Here is a 16,302-nt window from a genome sequence, read left to right as displayed (position 1 = left end):
GAAAGAGACTGTGGAGGAAGATTGGAAGAAATTTAAAGTATATCTTAAAAATGGCTATAAACTGGAGGAGTGTTAAAGTGTCAAGGGAAAGGAAGATGTATAATTACAGCTATGCTTATCTTTTTCTTTTTTGATTTAAAGCGAATTTGAAATGAGAACAAGTTAAATTTTAATTGACTAAAAGGATTGCTGGAAAATTTGTAAAATTAGGATGCAAAAAGGGAAGGTATGGGGAAGTCTGAGAAAAGAGGCTTATGAAAATGAGGTTAAGAAAGTAAAATCTATGTATTTGTTGTGTTCTTTAAAAAAAAAGAGAGAGAGAGAGAAATTTGCTCCATATATTTTCAATGTTTAGATTTCAGCGAGGATCATTTCAAGACTCATACAGTTGTACCCAATTTAAGTTGTGTTTTAAAAGTTTTTTTAATTATGACAAAGTAATAATCATAAAAAGGGATGCGGGTGGTGCTGTGGGTTAAACCACAGAGCCTAGGACTTGCTGATCAGAAGGTCGTCAGTTCGAATCCCCGTGACGGGGTGAGTTCCCGTTGCTCGGTTCCTGCTCCTGCCAACCTAGCAGTTCAAAAGCACATCATAGTGCAAGTAGATATATAGGTACCGCTCCGGCGGGAAGGTAAATAGCGCTTGCATGCGCTGCTCTGGTTTGCCAGAAGCGGCTTGGTCATGCTGGCCACATGACCCGGAAGCTATACACCGGCTCCCTCAGCCAATAAAGTGAGATGAGCGTCGCAACCCCAGAATCGGCCACGACTGGACCTAATGGTTGGGGGTCCCTTTACCTTTAAATAAGAATAAAAATGTGCATCCCATCCCCAAGACCATTCCATTGCAACTATCCAACCTTCCAAAATTTCAACACGGCTTGCAATGGTTTGACCCCTTTCTGTTTTAACAGTCCTGGCATTCTTATGTTCTTATCTCACCCTACTAACACACAGTGACACAGGCCGTGAGCCGTATCAACGCCTCCATTCGGAAAGGGGTAGCGGAGGAGACGGTGCGCTCCCTGGCAGATCCCGAGGCTCAGCTGCCGGATGTCTTCCTCTTTGCCGCGGGGCTCTATCAGCGAGAGCTGTCTGCCCTTCAGCGGCAGCACCCGCAGGTGAGTGCAATGCCAGGGGCCTTTCCTTGCGCAACAGCCCTGCAGTGCTGCTAGTCTACAATAGAAAGTGTCCTTTCATATTGTATCACAGCGTGGTATGCTGGCCTGACAGCCACTGACAGAAAGTCTCTACTGAGGGTGGTGAATACAGCACATGACATCATGGGCTGTCCCTTGATGACATTGCAAGGGATTGTTGCCTTAGGAGAGCGAGAAAATTTCTCAGGGATGACTCACACCCTGGCCATCACCTCTTTAATCTTCTACCCTTGGGCAGGAGATATAGAAGTATAATCAGCTGTACCAACAGGCTAAAAAATAGCTTCTGTCCGTGGGCTGTTAGGCTGTTGAACGGAAAATTAGATAGCAAAATTGACTTGCGAGGTGGTGTGTTGTTCGATAAGAGATTGAGTGTTTGCGGGGGAGGCTCGTTTAATTTCATTGTACACAGGTTGTACAATGACAATAAAGGTATTATTATTATCATTGTTATTATTATTGCTGCTATTGTTGCTGTTGAGTTTTGCTGTCCAGTAATGGCTGCTACCACCCTCCCACTCATGCTTGCAGCCCAAATGGGAAAGAGCCCTGGCATGTGTCAAAGTGATTACTGTACTTTTCCGTCTATAAGACACCCCCTTGTATAAGACACGCACCCCATATTCGGGGACTACATTTAAAGAAAAGGAGGGGAGATGGCCCAAAGTTGTTGAGCCTCTCACCCCATGCAGCTGCAAGCAGGAAACACTCCCTAGATCATTTCCCGCATGCAGCGACATCGGGTGAATTTGCGCTCCCACCAAAGAGCTGGCTGGCGGTGCGCAGCTTCCCCACCCCACCCATGCAGCTGCGGGCAGGAAACACCCCCCAGATCACTCACTGCGGCATCTGGAGAAGCCACGCTCCCACCAACTGAATGACTGGTGCGGTGCTTCTCTCCCCCCCCCCCCCCCCAATGCTACTATCCGTGTATTGGACGACCCCAGTTTTTTGACGTGATTTCTGAGTATGGGAAAATATGGTACTTTTTTTAAAAGGCTGAGCCAGTTCACTGTGCAGTCCAGCCTGCTCACAAATTGCTGGGTAAAGCAGGGCTAGCTTCCATTAGCCTTCTGCCACCCAAGATCAAAGCAGCTTGCTCATTTCCCTGGTGGACCCCTCTTAACTTCCTAAAGCCCAGGAGCCCTGAGACCATCGGACCCTGAGTTTCCCAGGCAGCTCCCTTTTCTGAAGGATCCCCCCGCCAAACAATTTCAGGAAACACACAGCATTAAAAAAAACCACCCACAACAGCTATTGCATTTAATTCTTTGTGAATCTCCTTTTTTTCTGCAGGGAGAGCTGGTTCAAGAGGAGCTGTTTGTCGCTGTGGAGATGCTTTCGGCAGTGGCACTGGTCAACCAGGCCCTGAAGGACGGAGACGCCTCCAGCTTCTGGAGGAGCTTGGTCAGCCCTGCTTTGGGCCTGTCAGAGATAGAAGAGAGCAATGCGCAGCGGTAAACCCACTTCCCCCCAAATCTCTTCTCTGTCATGCCTAGTACTCTGATACCACTATAAACAGCCTTGGCTTCCCCCAAAGAATTCTGGGAGCCTTAGTCTGTTAAGGGTGCTGAGAGTTCCCCTCACAGAGCTTCAATTCCCATAATTCCCTGGGAAGAGGGATTGACTGTTAAACCACTCTGGAAATTGTAGCTCTGGAGGTCTTGAGGCACAGGCTGGTCTGAAGATCTGCAGGCTTTTAAATATCTTAGCCAGCACAATCTGTCACTAAGACTCTGATACTCAAAGTTACTTAGAGCATAGAGGTTTTATTCTTAGCTGCCATGGTTAGCATAGATCTATCAACCACTATCCAAATCAGAACACATCTTTACTGAGCTCATGGTTTGACTGAAGTGAAACAAACCACGAGCCCCAGTTCAGAGAACACACTGAGCCAAACCGTGGTTTAGCCCCAGGTAGCACACGGCTTCAGTCTCCTCTCTGGAAACTTGTGTGTTCATGCTAAACCATGGTGTGGGTTAGTACTGCATATGAAACGGGTCAGTAAGAGGCAACAGAAGGCATATGGGTTTCAGTTTCTACGTTTTGTCTATAAACATTCTGTTTGGCTGCCCGCTGCTGCATCTTGTTGCTACTTTGTCTAGTTGCTATATTAGTCCGAATGCTTGTGTCATATGTTTTCTGAATTTCAGAATGTGGAAATTCTTATTTAAGTCACTGATTTCAATTGGCTTTTTCATCTTGGTGAGTTTAAATCAGTGACTCTGATTCGTATAAATTGATTCTTCTGCTCTCAAGCACTATCAACTGGGGCCCTTCTCCATGTGCCCTCTCCATGGGAGGTCAGGAGAGTGGAAAAACAAGAGCAGATCTTTTCAGTGGTGGCTCCCCTTTTGTGGAATGTTCTCCCCAGGGAGGCTTACCTGGTGCCATCATTACTTACTTACCTTTATGCAGCAGGCAGAAACATTTACTTTCCCTCAGGCCTTTGGCTTTTAATTATCTGTGGCCTCCTTGAGCGGGTGGGATGTTTTAATCCTGCCTTTTGAAAAATATGAATGTGTTATAGATTTTTCTCTGTTTTATGCTGGCTTTAATGTACATGTTATTTAGTTGTTATTTTATCTGTAAGTTGCCATGAGACTTGGGGTATTAATATATATCATCATTATAATTATGTAAGCTGTAATTTTACAACCAGAAACTTGTCCTTAAAAACAACAAGGCAGCTTGAAAGTGATATGCCCAATATTCCTTTCGGCACCTTCAAAGAATCGCATCCTATAAACTACCTGCCATGTGCACAAACCTGGGGAATAGCTGCTTTTTTTTCTAAAAGGGGTGATGCAAAGACGACGTCTTGCTTTTTTGTTTTTAATTTCTCAGTTATTTTGACGACTTGTCACAATGGAAGCACCGATCTCGGGACACAAAGTTTGACTTCCTGAGCTGGAACGACATCCAGGCTTCAGTGAATAGTGTGAATGCCTCAGCCCAAGAAGAAAATAATAGTAAGTCACCTTTCACTTTTCAAAACATTTTCAGTTCTGATTTTAGTGATGTGAATGTGAAACAGGCACTGGAGGCCCTTTAGGGAAGGTCTGCAGCTCAGTGGTAAAGCATCTGCTTTGCGTACAGACGGTCCCAGGTTCAGTCCCCAGTATCTTCAGGTTTAGCTGGAAAAAGACTCCTGCCTGAATCCATGGAAAGACATTGACAGTCAGTGACCAGCTTTGCATGACACTCTAAACCGTAGTTAGACTAAAATGTAGCCAAGCTAACCTATGGTTTAAATGAGAATGCACAGCAAAGTAGTACACGCTGCTGAAACCCCGACCACTCTGCTGCTAGCGAAAGCGAAGCCATGGTCTGACTTAGCACAGCATCTGAACCTGGCCCCATGGTTTCTCTCTGAATCACAAGCCCTCTTTTGGATGTAATGCGAAACCAAATCATGGCTTGTTTCTCAGCAAGAGCAGGCTTAGAGCACAGCACCCATGATTTCAGCGGTGTACACCAGCATGTTGTGTGTTCACATTCAAACCATAGTTCCAGTGGTTTAGAGTGGCATGCAGGTGAGCCCAGTATGGACAACTGATGGTCTGCCTAAGCATTAGGCAGCTTCCTGTGTTCCTAAACCCGACCCTCAGAGGCTTTCCATACAGCACCCAGCTTAACCCCAGTTTCCCCACTGCCACCACCTCCAAATTATGTACACTGGCTGCTTTCTCTCAACTCAGACACAGCCAAAGGATTGCAGTCTAGCAACATCTGGAGAGCCAGAGATTCCATAGGTGGTGCTGGTGGAAGTCCTCTGGGACAAGTTTAAAGGGCTTGGAAAAAGCACATTGAAAGCCCAAAGATCAGAGCTTAATACGTCAAATGTAGGCCTATAGACTACTCCATCTTTGAACTGAGCTTGGTCAAGACGTTTTCCTGGTTCTCCTGAAATCTTTTCGTCCCCAGAAATCCTTGCTGTTCGACTGATCAACGAGGCTCTGGAGCAGAGCAGCCCAGAGAAAACCCTCAGAGCCCTGCTGCTTCCTTCTTCCGGCCTCTGCGATGTGACGCTCCCCATTGCTAAGCGTTACCATGATGTTTTGACCCGCATGCGGAAGCAGAAGGCCCAGGTAGGAGAGGAAGGAAGAGGAGAATGAAGTTCAGGTTCCAGGGTGGTGGGGTAGGCAACCACACTAACTTCTTACAGAATTCTCTGGCTCTCCAGAACTGTGAGACTTCATTGCAGAAGTTCATTTCCGGAAGCCTGATGGAGACTATTATGGCTTCAGAATGTGTGTTTATGAATTCACATAAACTAGACTGAATAAACTGGCATGAGGTGGGGGTTAGGAAGTTTTTTGTTCTATTCCAGTATGTTTTGACTGGTGCTGTGCATGTTTGCAATTCCATCTCTAAGTCTTGCCTTGCTACTTGCATCTCTGAATTATTATTTATTTAGAGCGGCTGTAATCCTTCTCTTCAACCAAGAAGGCTTCCAGAATGGCTGACTTAACAATCAATTGAAAGTAGACGGTCCCTGCCCCTGCAGGCTTACAATCTAAAAAAAGCAATGCACAATGGAAAATGACAGAGAGGGAAGGGGGGGGAATCAAACTCAGGCACCAGTTCTTAAAGAGTTGATCTTATAATGACCAGCTGGCATAGTTCAGGGGCAGAGAGGTGGTTGATACAGCTGGGCTGGGCTTTCAGTAAAGGTGATGGAATGAGCTCTGTTTTCTATCTCTTCCACTGATGGAATGACTGCTTCCAGGTAACAGTCAAGGGAGAGGAGGCCTGATGAGGTCTGCCTGTCACAGCAGACATGGTGGAGTGAGCTTGGCTTCCTGAAGTGTGTGTGTGTGCTTGTGTTCTTCCCTCTCCTATTTTATTCTTGCAACAGTCCTGTGAGGTACACTAGGTTGAGAGAGAGTAGTGGGTAACTCAAAGACACCCAGTGAACTTCAGAGTCAAGTGCATATTTGATCCGTGTTTCCCCCGAGAGACAATTCTGTGATCATTTTTATCTTTCCTATCTTAGATGGCAGGGGACACCGGAGCTATGCTGTGGTGGGAAGAAATCCAGGAGGGCGTCTCCAAAGCTAACCATGACACTGAAGCTGCAAAGAGAAGTATGTGCGCCGTCTGGGTCTTCCTGGCTCAATTGGATCTGCAGGACCTAAAGGATGGTCCTGTCTGCTACCATTTAGGGTGCCATGAGGAGGCCTGAGCAAAGGGGGTGGGAGAAGGCTCAGGAACAAGAAAGCCTGGGCAAACTCGCATTTTGCTCCCACAAGGTGTTACGACAGCCACCAAGTTGGATGGCCTTGAAAGAAGATAAGACACATTCAAGCAGCCACTAGCCATGATGGCGAGGCTCAGCCTCCTTTGTCAGGGGCCATATGCCCAGGGGTGAGGAACCTTCAGTCTGCAAGCTAATCTTGGCCTGCCAGTGGGTTAAATCTGTCTGCCACAAGTTTTTCCCCATACCACATCCACTTGATCGTGTGAAGGGGAAGAGAGAAAAAGAGGTGTGTTTTGCAAGCAAAGGCAGCTTCAAGGACTTTGCAAAAGTGCCCTTTGAAGGAGGAGGTGGAGGCTGCTTCAATGGGTGCTTTTGCAAGTCTTCCCAGGCTCCTCTTTTAAACACTTGTTTAAATGGGAAGGCTCGCAAAGCTGTGGGTATGATTTTGACAGGTGGACAACCTTGCTTACGTGTCAGTCGTGCGATATCATTATAATAACATCTGACTGGCAGGTTAGCACCTCCCACCCATCTTTCATTTTCGGCCTGTGGTGCCAATCCTGAAAAGGATCTGGCGCTTGGAGCAAAAAATGTTCCCTACACCTGCTGGACGCCTCAGAATACCAGTTTCTTGCAATCACCGGTGGGGAGAGTTGGGTCCTGCTTGTACATTACCCTGGATCTTTTTATGAAGGGTGATTTTTGAGAAATGTTTTAAATAAGTACATTGAAGTAGTCAGGTTTCTAGTCCCTGTGGGGTGAATCTGGACCAATGCTTTAAAATCTTTTGCCTTTGCCATCTGTCTCACAGTGGCTCTTGGCACCGCTGCCATCAATCAAGCCATCAAGGAAGGGAACGCGGCACAGACAGTCAGGGTCCTGCGCAATCCAGACGTCTCTATCTGTGGTGTGGCGATGGAGTGTGCTGCCTCCTACCAGGCCCAGCTGAGTGCTCTCATGGCTTCCAAAAAAGCCCCAGGTAAAGCGAGATATGTGTGTCACTCCCCCCACCCTCATTTTTTTACCATTAACGCTCAAATTCAAGGATTTGAAAGCTTGCACTTTCTTACAACAGTGTGTCTGTGGAGTGTTTAATTCTAACTTTCTTTTCATTTTTTAAAAACGTAACCTGCAGGGAACTCCAAACTACCTTGGGTCCGGCACAAGCTGAAGGATGGGACAGAATATTACTTCAGCCTTCAGACCTTTGAAGGCTCCTGGGACCAGCCTCGCCCCTGTGCCCTCAATGCGGAGCATCTCAGCCGGGAGGAAATCCAGGTCTCTCTCTTTGTACCTGTGAGCTAGGAAGCAGAATGGAAGAATGAGAAGCTCTGTATTGGCCACTCGGGTGGGGCAGCTTTTCCCACCTTCCATACCCCACCCTCGAACTCAAAAGGGAGCTGCTGCCAGAAGGACAACTGTGAGGGATGAGAGCTGTTTTGGGGGTGTCTGGGTTTGCCATCAGGAGGTGCTGGTTTCAGCTGCCTTGCCCCACCCTCCAGCCCCATAGCAACCTTCTGAAGGGAGTTGCTTAATGACTGTTCTGATTTGACCTACTAGTAAGCTGTGTGTGTGAGAGAGAGAGAGAGAGAGTGTGTGTGTGTAAAATGCTAAATAAACTGCAGGAGCCTTTGGTCCAATCCAGTTGGCCTCTACAGGGATAGCAGAACCTCCATGTCCAGGGGCAGTCTAGCTCTGAATACCAAGTTCGGTGAGAGCAGGCTTCTCATTGGGGCGCATCTGATTCAGAGCAGAGGGCTCGACCAGATGGGGCCCCTTTGGCCTGATCCAGCAACCAAGCTCTTATAATGATCTTCTGACCCCATGCATCTCTCTGTGCCTACAGTCCACTGTTGCCCGGGTCACAGCTGCCCACGATAGGGAGCGTCTGTGGGAATTGAGCACCTCGCTGGTTGTGAAGCTGCAGGCCCGGATGAGGGGCTTCCTGGCCCGGCAGGAATTTGCAACCCGGCGGAGCTTGTGGTGCAAGCAGGTGCCAGCTGCTCTCAAGATCCAGGTAGGAGGATGCCGCTGCCCTGAGCCTAGACTTTTAAGAATTGTCCTTTTCATTGTGATTCCCCCCAAAAAAATTTAAATCTGTAATTTTGATGGCTTTATGTTGCATATTTTTCAGCTAAGATTTTAATTTATATTAAATCGAAAGTACAAAAAAGCATAATCAAAGCCATGCACAAGGCATAGGAGCAGTACAGAAGTTTGCATTTCCAAAAAAACCCAGAGAGCAAATAATGCAGAAAAATAAAAGAAGCAAAATACAACAAAAGCCAAATTTCACAATTTGGTGGGAGAAAAGAGTTTTTGTGTATCTGAATTTGACACAGAAGAAATGAAATCCCACCAAATGGCCTAGAAATGTTCCAGGTTTTCCTTGCCCATAGAAAGGCATGATTTGTAAATTATTTTCTCTGCAGTAGCCAGAGCCCACATATTCTTGCACCCCAACGGGAGGTTGAAGCCCCATCATGTCTTCCATTCCCTGACCAAAGAAATTCTTGCTGCAGGCATACATCATACTTTAAAGTTGTTCTTCCCCTGTTATGAGGCAGCTGATGTGGGTGTAGCAAATAATTAGCAACCCCACCTTTGAATCTCATCTCTGCCTTGAGTTCACACCTGTGCTGTGGGGGCAATGATACGGCTCAGGAGCAGAGCACCTGCTTGGCATGCAGAATGCCCTGGGCTCGACTTCTAGTGCTTATCAATATTGTTACTATTTAAAGGTTCAGGTCGGAGGGGTTGTGAAGGCCCTCCTCTGCACTGGAGAGTCTTTGTCAGTCAGCACAGCCAATTACTGGGCTCTATGGACAAGAAGTCTGACTCAGGAACATGGGAATTAACTGACAGGTGCAAGGGTGGCTGACCTTCAGTCTGGGGGCCTGCTCTGGATCTCTGAGCAAAATTTGCTGCCTCGATACCCCACTAGTTTGGGTGGGCCAAAATGAAAATTAGACGAGGGCAAAGTGATGCAAGATTGGTCTGACGACCGGGGAAGTGGGCATTCATCTGTTGCTTGGGGAGGGGGGCGATCATGTCCTCTCCTCAGTGTTCAGTTGGTTTAATTTAAGAGTTTCTCTGTGTGGTGACTGCCAGGAATTCCAGGAGCAAAGTATAAAAGGGAGCTGGCGGTTAATAGCTAGCGGCTGGCGGCCTGCCCAGGATATTTCGCAGAACTTGCCCAAGGTGTTTCTCGTAGCATAGATAAGAAGGTGCTGATAGAATCTCAGTAGGTTGGTAAGTTTAAAAGTAGAAAAGTGGGGAAAAAAGGAAAATTTACTTCCCTGGGTAGCAATTGACGCTAATTACAGTCCTGCAATCTGCGGTGCTCCGAAGCCTCCTTGCTAAGCTGTCGCCATCTTGGAACCGCCGCCCCCCTCCTCAGTGGATCTGCACAGATCAACGGGGGGGGGGGGTGAGACTGTCCTATGGGTATGAGGAGAGTGTGGGGTGGCCACACCTGCTGTTGGCCACACCTGCAGATGACCTGCAGCCACCAGGTTGCAGGTGGCATTCAGACCAGAAAAAGTTTGCCACTGTACAGTGTCTTGTTGTGACATTTACGTGAAGCACCTTTGAGCATTCTTAACAGGTGCATAAATCCTGGGTATTATGGGGGAGGCTGCCAGCCCAGAGGTGGAGGAATCTGCTCTTTGTGGAGTGGGGTCCTTAGGTTAGATGCTCCAATATCCAGTTTGGATCCTGGGTTTGGGTTCCTGGGCTAGGGGAAGCCCCCAGAGCCTGCTGCCCCTTAAAGGAGGTAGCATTGGGCTAGAGCAGCAAATTTGACTTAAGGCCATCATGCAGTGGCTGGGACCAGGTTTGTATCCAGGGCCTTTTTCAGCCCTAAACCAGTTCCCATGCTGTCTCCTCACAGGCTTACTGGCGGGGGTACCAGCAACGGAGGCGTTACCTGGAAAGGCTCCGGCATTTCCAGAAGAACACAGGTGCTGTCATCAAGGTATTTATTTTATTCCTATCTTTAAAGCCCACCTTTCGCTGTCACCAGCACCAGTATTTTATGGGCCATGAAACAAATGATAAACCACCAGATCAGTTGCATGCCTGTCCATGTTTATTTGTTAACAAAATAAATTAGGTTAAGGGGAGAGATACTTTGGAGAGGGAGGGTGTTGCCTTTCTTTTTCTTTGACTCGTCATCCAGAAATGGTCTTCTTACACCTGTGCTGTTCCTGCTGTTGTGTTCAGATTCAAGCCTGGGTACGGATGTGGCGAATACGCAGACGATATCGACAGAGGTTGGCCTACTTCAGGAAGAATGTGAGTAGGTTGTGTTTCCCACACACACATCTGTGCACAACAGCACTGTAAAATTGCCTTGCTGGGTCACACCAAACCCATTTTTAGCCATAGTCAGCCAGGTGCTCCAAGATAGTCAGTGGTGGTATAGTGGTTATTATAGTTGTTGTTGTTGTTGTTGTTGTTTTATTTTTATTAAAATCTTGTATACTGCCCTTCATCCAAAGATTTCAGGGCGGTTCACAGCATAAAAATACAGAATAAAGCCACAAAATACATCATTAAAAACAAGAACAAACCAATAATCCCTCCTCCCACAAACACATTTAAAAGGCCATGGAATATTCATCAGCCCAAGGCCTGGTTGAAGAAGAATGTTTTCACCCGGCACCACAAGTGCATAACGAAGATGCTAGATGAGTATTTTATAATAATGTTTTTAAATGCTGAAAGCTGCCTTGAATCCCCACTTGAGAAAAAGTTGGGATCTAAATGCATTAAATAAATAATAAATATACCCACTGTGATTTTGCAACTGCTGTTTGCCACCAGGATGTTTTTGTATCCCTTCCCTGCTCCCGCATTCCAACCACTTTCCCTCTTTTGACATCCCTCGACAGGTCAAGGCCGTAATCAAAATCCAGGCATTTGTACGAGCTAACAAGGCACGAGAAGATTACAGGATGTTGGGTAAGTACCTGGGTTTCATGCAACCTGAGTTTGCAGACTGGCCTGATTGGCATGTAACACTAAGCCAAGGTTTGTTTAACAAACCATGAGTTAGCCACAAGTTGTCAAACAGACCATTGAACGTACCATGGCTTGATTTTCCCTCTTCCCCAAGGTTTGGCTTATTCAGCAGCTGCTCTTGCCTTGTGCCTTTGTAGCTTGGTGAACATCTGAGGTGGGGCAGCCAAACAAAACCATAGCTGTGCTGAGTACACATGTAATACCAAGCCATAGTTAAAGCAAATCAAGGTTTGTAAGAGAGCAAGAAACTATGGCTTCAGGTAATGGTTTATTGGCAGCAAACAAACAATAGCAAAACCACTGAGCAGGGGGGTGAACTTTGGACTCAAAGCCCTAGTAAGCTCCATCAGGCTGTTTGGGGCCAATTGTGCCCACCTGTCCCATATCGGATGGTACATGTCAGGCATGGGAAAGCAGAAGTAGTTTGCTCCTAATTCCTTTTTTGAATTAAAAAAGCATCAACTTTTTGATGCAAATGATTTCTTCCTTTGAACCTTCAGCTTGAATTTAAGAAATTCAAAGGAAAAATGCTCCTATGCTATTCAAAAGATTCTGCAGGGGCCACCAGTCAGCTTACAGCAAGCTCCGTTGAGACTGGTTGAACTACAGAGTTAACCCACTGGGAACTGCATAGTACATCTGACCCTGGCACAAAGCAGGGCTTGTTGGGTCCCCTGACTTCATGGTGACACCAAGCCTTTGGCAGATTGGTGGACTCAGCCGCTTGACAAAATGGAGGAGGTAGTAAAGCGCAGGATCAGGCCTGCTGGCTGGATCCTGTTCCCCACTCCTGTTTTGGGTGATCAAATAAACCATAATTTAACAAATCCTAACTTAGCACAGGCTTGACCAGTGTGTCTGCAATTAGGTAATAACTTTAAAATTCGAAATTGACAGGATTCTGCTCCAAAGGGTGGAGTCTTTATATATGGCTTCAAAACTCTCTACTTACCCAGACGTGTGATATTATTCTTGGCATATGTTTTTAAAATCTATTGATACTTTTAAATATTTACCTTCATAACTTATTATTTTTATTGCTATATTTCAATGACTATTTCATACAGCTTTGTGAAAACTGCTTGAGGTTTCTTATAAATAGGATATCAATCTTGTTATTTATTACTGTTGTTGTTGTTGTTGTTGTTGTTGTTGTTGTTGTTGTTGTTGTTGTTGTTGTTATTTTCAAGCAAACCTCTCCCTGGCTCCTAAACAACCTTGGATGTCCATACTGAGCCTTGACTAAGGTCCAATAAATATTATTCAATTGGCCAGGATTTGGTGTGTGTTGATGTTGGTTTAACTCGGCAGATTAACAATGTGTGTAGTTCAGCGGCTTCAGTACTGGATCTAAGGAAGCTTCACATTTCAATATTTTTGTTGTTAAGCTAAGAGTCTTACCAAGGATGTGGGGAACCTGCTTTCATGTGATGTACTTGGACAAGAGGTCTTACTCTGAAACCAACAAGCCTCTTTCTCTCTCTCTCCTGCTAGTACACAGTGGGAAGCCACCCCTCAGCATCGTCCGGCGTTTTGCCCACCTGCTAGAACGCAGCCAGCGGGACTACTGGGAGGAACTGGAGCTGCTGGATCTCCAGGAGACTGTGGTGAGGGGAATCCGCTTCAACCAGCAGCTGGAGAGCGACCTCAACCTCATGGATATCAAGATTGGATTGCTGGTCAAGAACAGGATCACCCTCCAGGTCAGAAGGGAGCACCTTGGCACGGGGCCCCCAGTGGGCCCCCACCCCAATGGGGCTGCCCCTTCCTTTTTTCATGCAGCCACTACTGCCAGAGAGTGGCAGCCACACCATTTATCCCCCTCCTCGCTGGGGCATTTTAGATCCAGTGGGACATTTTATTTATGGTGAACTAAAGTGGCAAGTAGGGACGCGGGTGGCGCTGTGGGTAAAACCTCAGTGCCTAGGACTTGCCGATTGCATGGTCGGCGGTTCGAATCCCCGCGGTGGGGTGCGCTCCCATCGTTCGGTCCCAGCGCCTGCCAACCTAGCAGTTCGAAAGCACCCCCGGGTGCAAGTAGAGACCATATTTTTCGTCCCATAGGACGCACCTAGTTTTTTGGGGGGGAAATAAAGGAATTTTTTCCCCTTTATTTCCCCCCCCCCCAAAGCTTTTCGGGGAAACCGAACCAGGTCGAGGAACAGCGGGATGGCGTCGCTGCGCCTCCCTGCTGTCCCCCAAGCTTGTGGGGCTGGCCGATGTCTGCCCGGCGCGAGGGGCGCTCTGCCTCAGGGCATCTAACACGCCGGGCGCTCTGCCTCAGGGCATCTAACACGCCGCAGAGCTGCCTAGGCTGCGGATGTGTTCCCGAAGCGCCGGGCACTCTGCTTTCAGTGCGCCCTGCGCTCCGGGAAGCAGGCTATTATCCGCAGCCTAGACAGCCCTGCGGAAACTCCCGCAGGGCTGCCTAGGCTGCGGATGTGTTCCTGAAGCCTGGAGAGCGAGAGCGGTCGGTGCGCACTGACCCCTCTCGCTCTCCAAGCTTCAGCGAAAGCCTGCATTCACCCCATAGGACGCACCCAGATTTCCCCTTCATTTTTGGAGGGGGAAAAGTGCGTCCTATAGGGCGAAAAATATGGTAAATAGGGACCGCTTACCAGCGGGAAGGTAAACGGTGTTCCGTGTGCTGCTCTGGCTCGCCAGATGCAGCTTGTCACGCTGGCCACGTGACCCGGAGGTGTCTGCGGACAGCGCTGACTCCCGGCCTATAGAGTGAGATGAGCACACAACCCTAGAGTCTGGCAAGAGTGGCCCGTACCGGCAGGGGTACCTTTACCTTTACTTAAAGTGGCAAGTGGTATCGCCATAACCTATTGGTGTTTCGCAACTTTCTGACTAGTTGCAGGACCTTAACCAGACCTAGCAGAGTAAACGCAGAGTTCACAAAAGCAATTGGCAACTGGCTGCAAACAGGATGGATGAAGCAGGAACTAGTAACTTGTAGTTATAGGTGTTTATTATATACAGTGGACTATTTACAGGAACAGAACAGAACACAGATCTTTGATTAGCTCTCTCTTACACGACTCACAACTCTCAACTCTGAACTCAAACTCAAACTCATACATTACAGTTAGTAGGCCATAAATCATCATTCCCGTGAGAGAGCTTGACCAATCATGGAGCTGTCTCCATCCCTCTGTATCACCAGGCAGACTTACGCCTTCACATTGCCTTGGTTGTCGGCCAAGTATTCAGATTCCCAACAAGTGGCCATCAAGGATGGGAACCAAGCTAGGCACCCATCTAGAAGCAGCATCACTACCCGCCCACCTCTTAAAGGGCCATCTGGGCTCCTCCAAAGCCGGGCTTCCTCCTTTGCTCAGTCCTTCTGCCCCTTGCTTTTCTGTTGGGGGGTGGCTTTTGTGACCTCCAAGGACATGCTCTAGAGTAGCCTTTGCCAATCTGCTGCCCTCCAGGTGTTTTGGAGGGCACCAGGTTGGCAAAGTCCATGTTAGAGAAACCACATATCACTTCTGCTGTGGCCAGTTTAGTTTCCAGGCAGATAATTTGTGCTGTGGACCAGTTAAGGTTCTGCTAATAGTACAGCCTCTTCTGGTTCTTTTTCTCTCTCAAAGAAGCTGTTGCCATTTAATCCATGATTTTGCTGACCAACCTGTTTGCAGCCTGATCTCTCTGCCATCCAGGGGGATGTAGCTTTGAGTTCAAAAAAAGGGCGAGTTCGCTTGTTGTTGGTGCTCTGCAAACAAGGGGAGAATGCTTTGTGTGTCTATCAGTCATCAACTCTTCCCCTTGGCAGGAGGTGGTCTCTCACTGCAAGAAGCTGACAAAGAAGAACAAGGAGCAACTCTCTGATCTGATGGGCCGGAGCAAAGAGCAAGGGCTGAAGTCCCTCAGCAGGGAGAAGCGGAAGATCCTGGAGGCATATCAGCACCTCTTCTACCAACTGCAGGTCAGCTGGCGACTTCCTAAGCAATACCCAAGGCAAAAATTAGTATTGTCTGTTCTTTTTATTTCATAAAATTTATGTACCATGTGATAATAAAAAAGCCAGCAACCTCAAAAGCAATTGGGGTCTGTGACTAATAGGGTGAGGCAAGCTAGCTTTAGGTCTGCACAGGGCGATCGCATCATATGCCCATTTAACTTGTGGAAGTTCAACCAGGGGCAAAGAGAGCTTTTACACTCTCTGCCTTGCTTGCACACCAGCTCCAGAAGCCCTGGGATGCTCACATGGGGGTGGTGCCAAGGCTCTGAATATTCATGTTTTTGCATATACACAGAACCCTTGGAACTGAAACCCTGCGTAAGATGCGATTATACTGTACTCAAATTCCCAAAGCTATCTTTAAACTGTTAGCCTTTCTTCACTGTATTTTTATGTTAAAAAGGCTCTTGTTTTTGTTTTGCAGCCTCCTTAATAAAATATTTGTATTTATTTCCTTGTGCAGCCTATTAAAAGGGAGCTTTGGCCCTGAATCAGGTACCTCATTGCTTGGTTATCTGCTACTGAGCCATTTGTGGGCTTGGGGCTCCAACAACAAGAAGTGAACTGTTAGGCTTGTTTCTGGGCATCGTTGGGATTCACAAACACAAGAGCCATCGTGCCACTGACTCAGGATTTGAATGACTGCAGGGGGTGGCGGCAGCACTACCCAGCAGGGTTGGTTTTCCTTGGACATTATTTTAAGCTTTAGCTCTCTTATTCTGTACATGTTTGCCCTGCATGGGACAACATTTTGGTCCCTACTGCCAAAATAAGGGGTAGAGAAAAGCCCTTCTCCATTACATTACCTTACACCAAACACTTCTTCATAGTTGAACTATGGAACTCCCTCCCACAGGAGGCACCAATAGCCAGCAGCCTAGAAGTCTTTCAAAGAGGACTGAGCAAATTTATGCAGGGGAAGGCTCTCTATGGCTGCTA

At 47.3% G+C, this 16,302-nt stretch overlaps 1 protein-coding gene across 4 annotated transcripts in view; it reads left to right on the top strand.

Annotated features, from left to right (window-relative positions):
• Positions 1-16,302, top strand: part of IQGAP3 (IQ motif containing GTPase activating protein 3) — a 49,108-nt gene that overhangs the window by 19,384 nt on the left and 13,422 nt on the right. For all 4 annotated transcript variants that reach the window (XM_083716823.1, XM_083716822.1, XM_083716824.1 and 1 more), the window contains 13 exons: positions 960-1,123; positions 2,459-2,619; positions 4,013-4,137; positions 5,093-5,256; positions 6,165-6,255; positions 7,180-7,347; positions 7,504-7,646; positions 8,215-8,385; positions 10,261-10,344; positions 10,593-10,664; positions 11,264-11,333; positions 12,888-13,096; positions 15,175-15,327. In XM_083716823.1, coding sequence (XP_083572949.1) covers positions 960-1,123; positions 2,459-2,619; positions 4,013-4,137; positions 5,093-5,256; positions 6,165-6,255; positions 7,180-7,347; positions 7,504-7,646; positions 8,215-8,385; positions 10,261-10,344; positions 10,593-10,664; positions 11,264-11,333; positions 12,888-13,096; positions 15,175-15,327 — 1,775 coding nt within the window. The remainder of the gene's footprint in view (positions 1-959; positions 1,124-2,458; positions 2,620-4,012; positions 4,138-5,092; positions 5,257-6,164; positions 6,256-7,179; positions 7,348-7,503; positions 7,647-8,214; positions 8,386-10,260; positions 10,345-10,592; positions 10,665-11,263; positions 11,334-12,887; positions 13,097-15,174; positions 15,328-16,302) is intronic.

Source organism: Podarcis gaigeae (assembly GCF_964106915.1).
Source record: "Podarcis gaigeae genome assembly, chromosome: 16".
Taxonomy (NCBI): Eukaryota; Metazoa; Chordata; class Lepidosauria; order Squamata; family Lacertidae; genus Podarcis; species Podarcis gaigeae.
The sequence above is the reverse complement of the archived record's forward strand: the minus strand, read 5'-3'. Positions and strand labels throughout refer to the sequence as shown.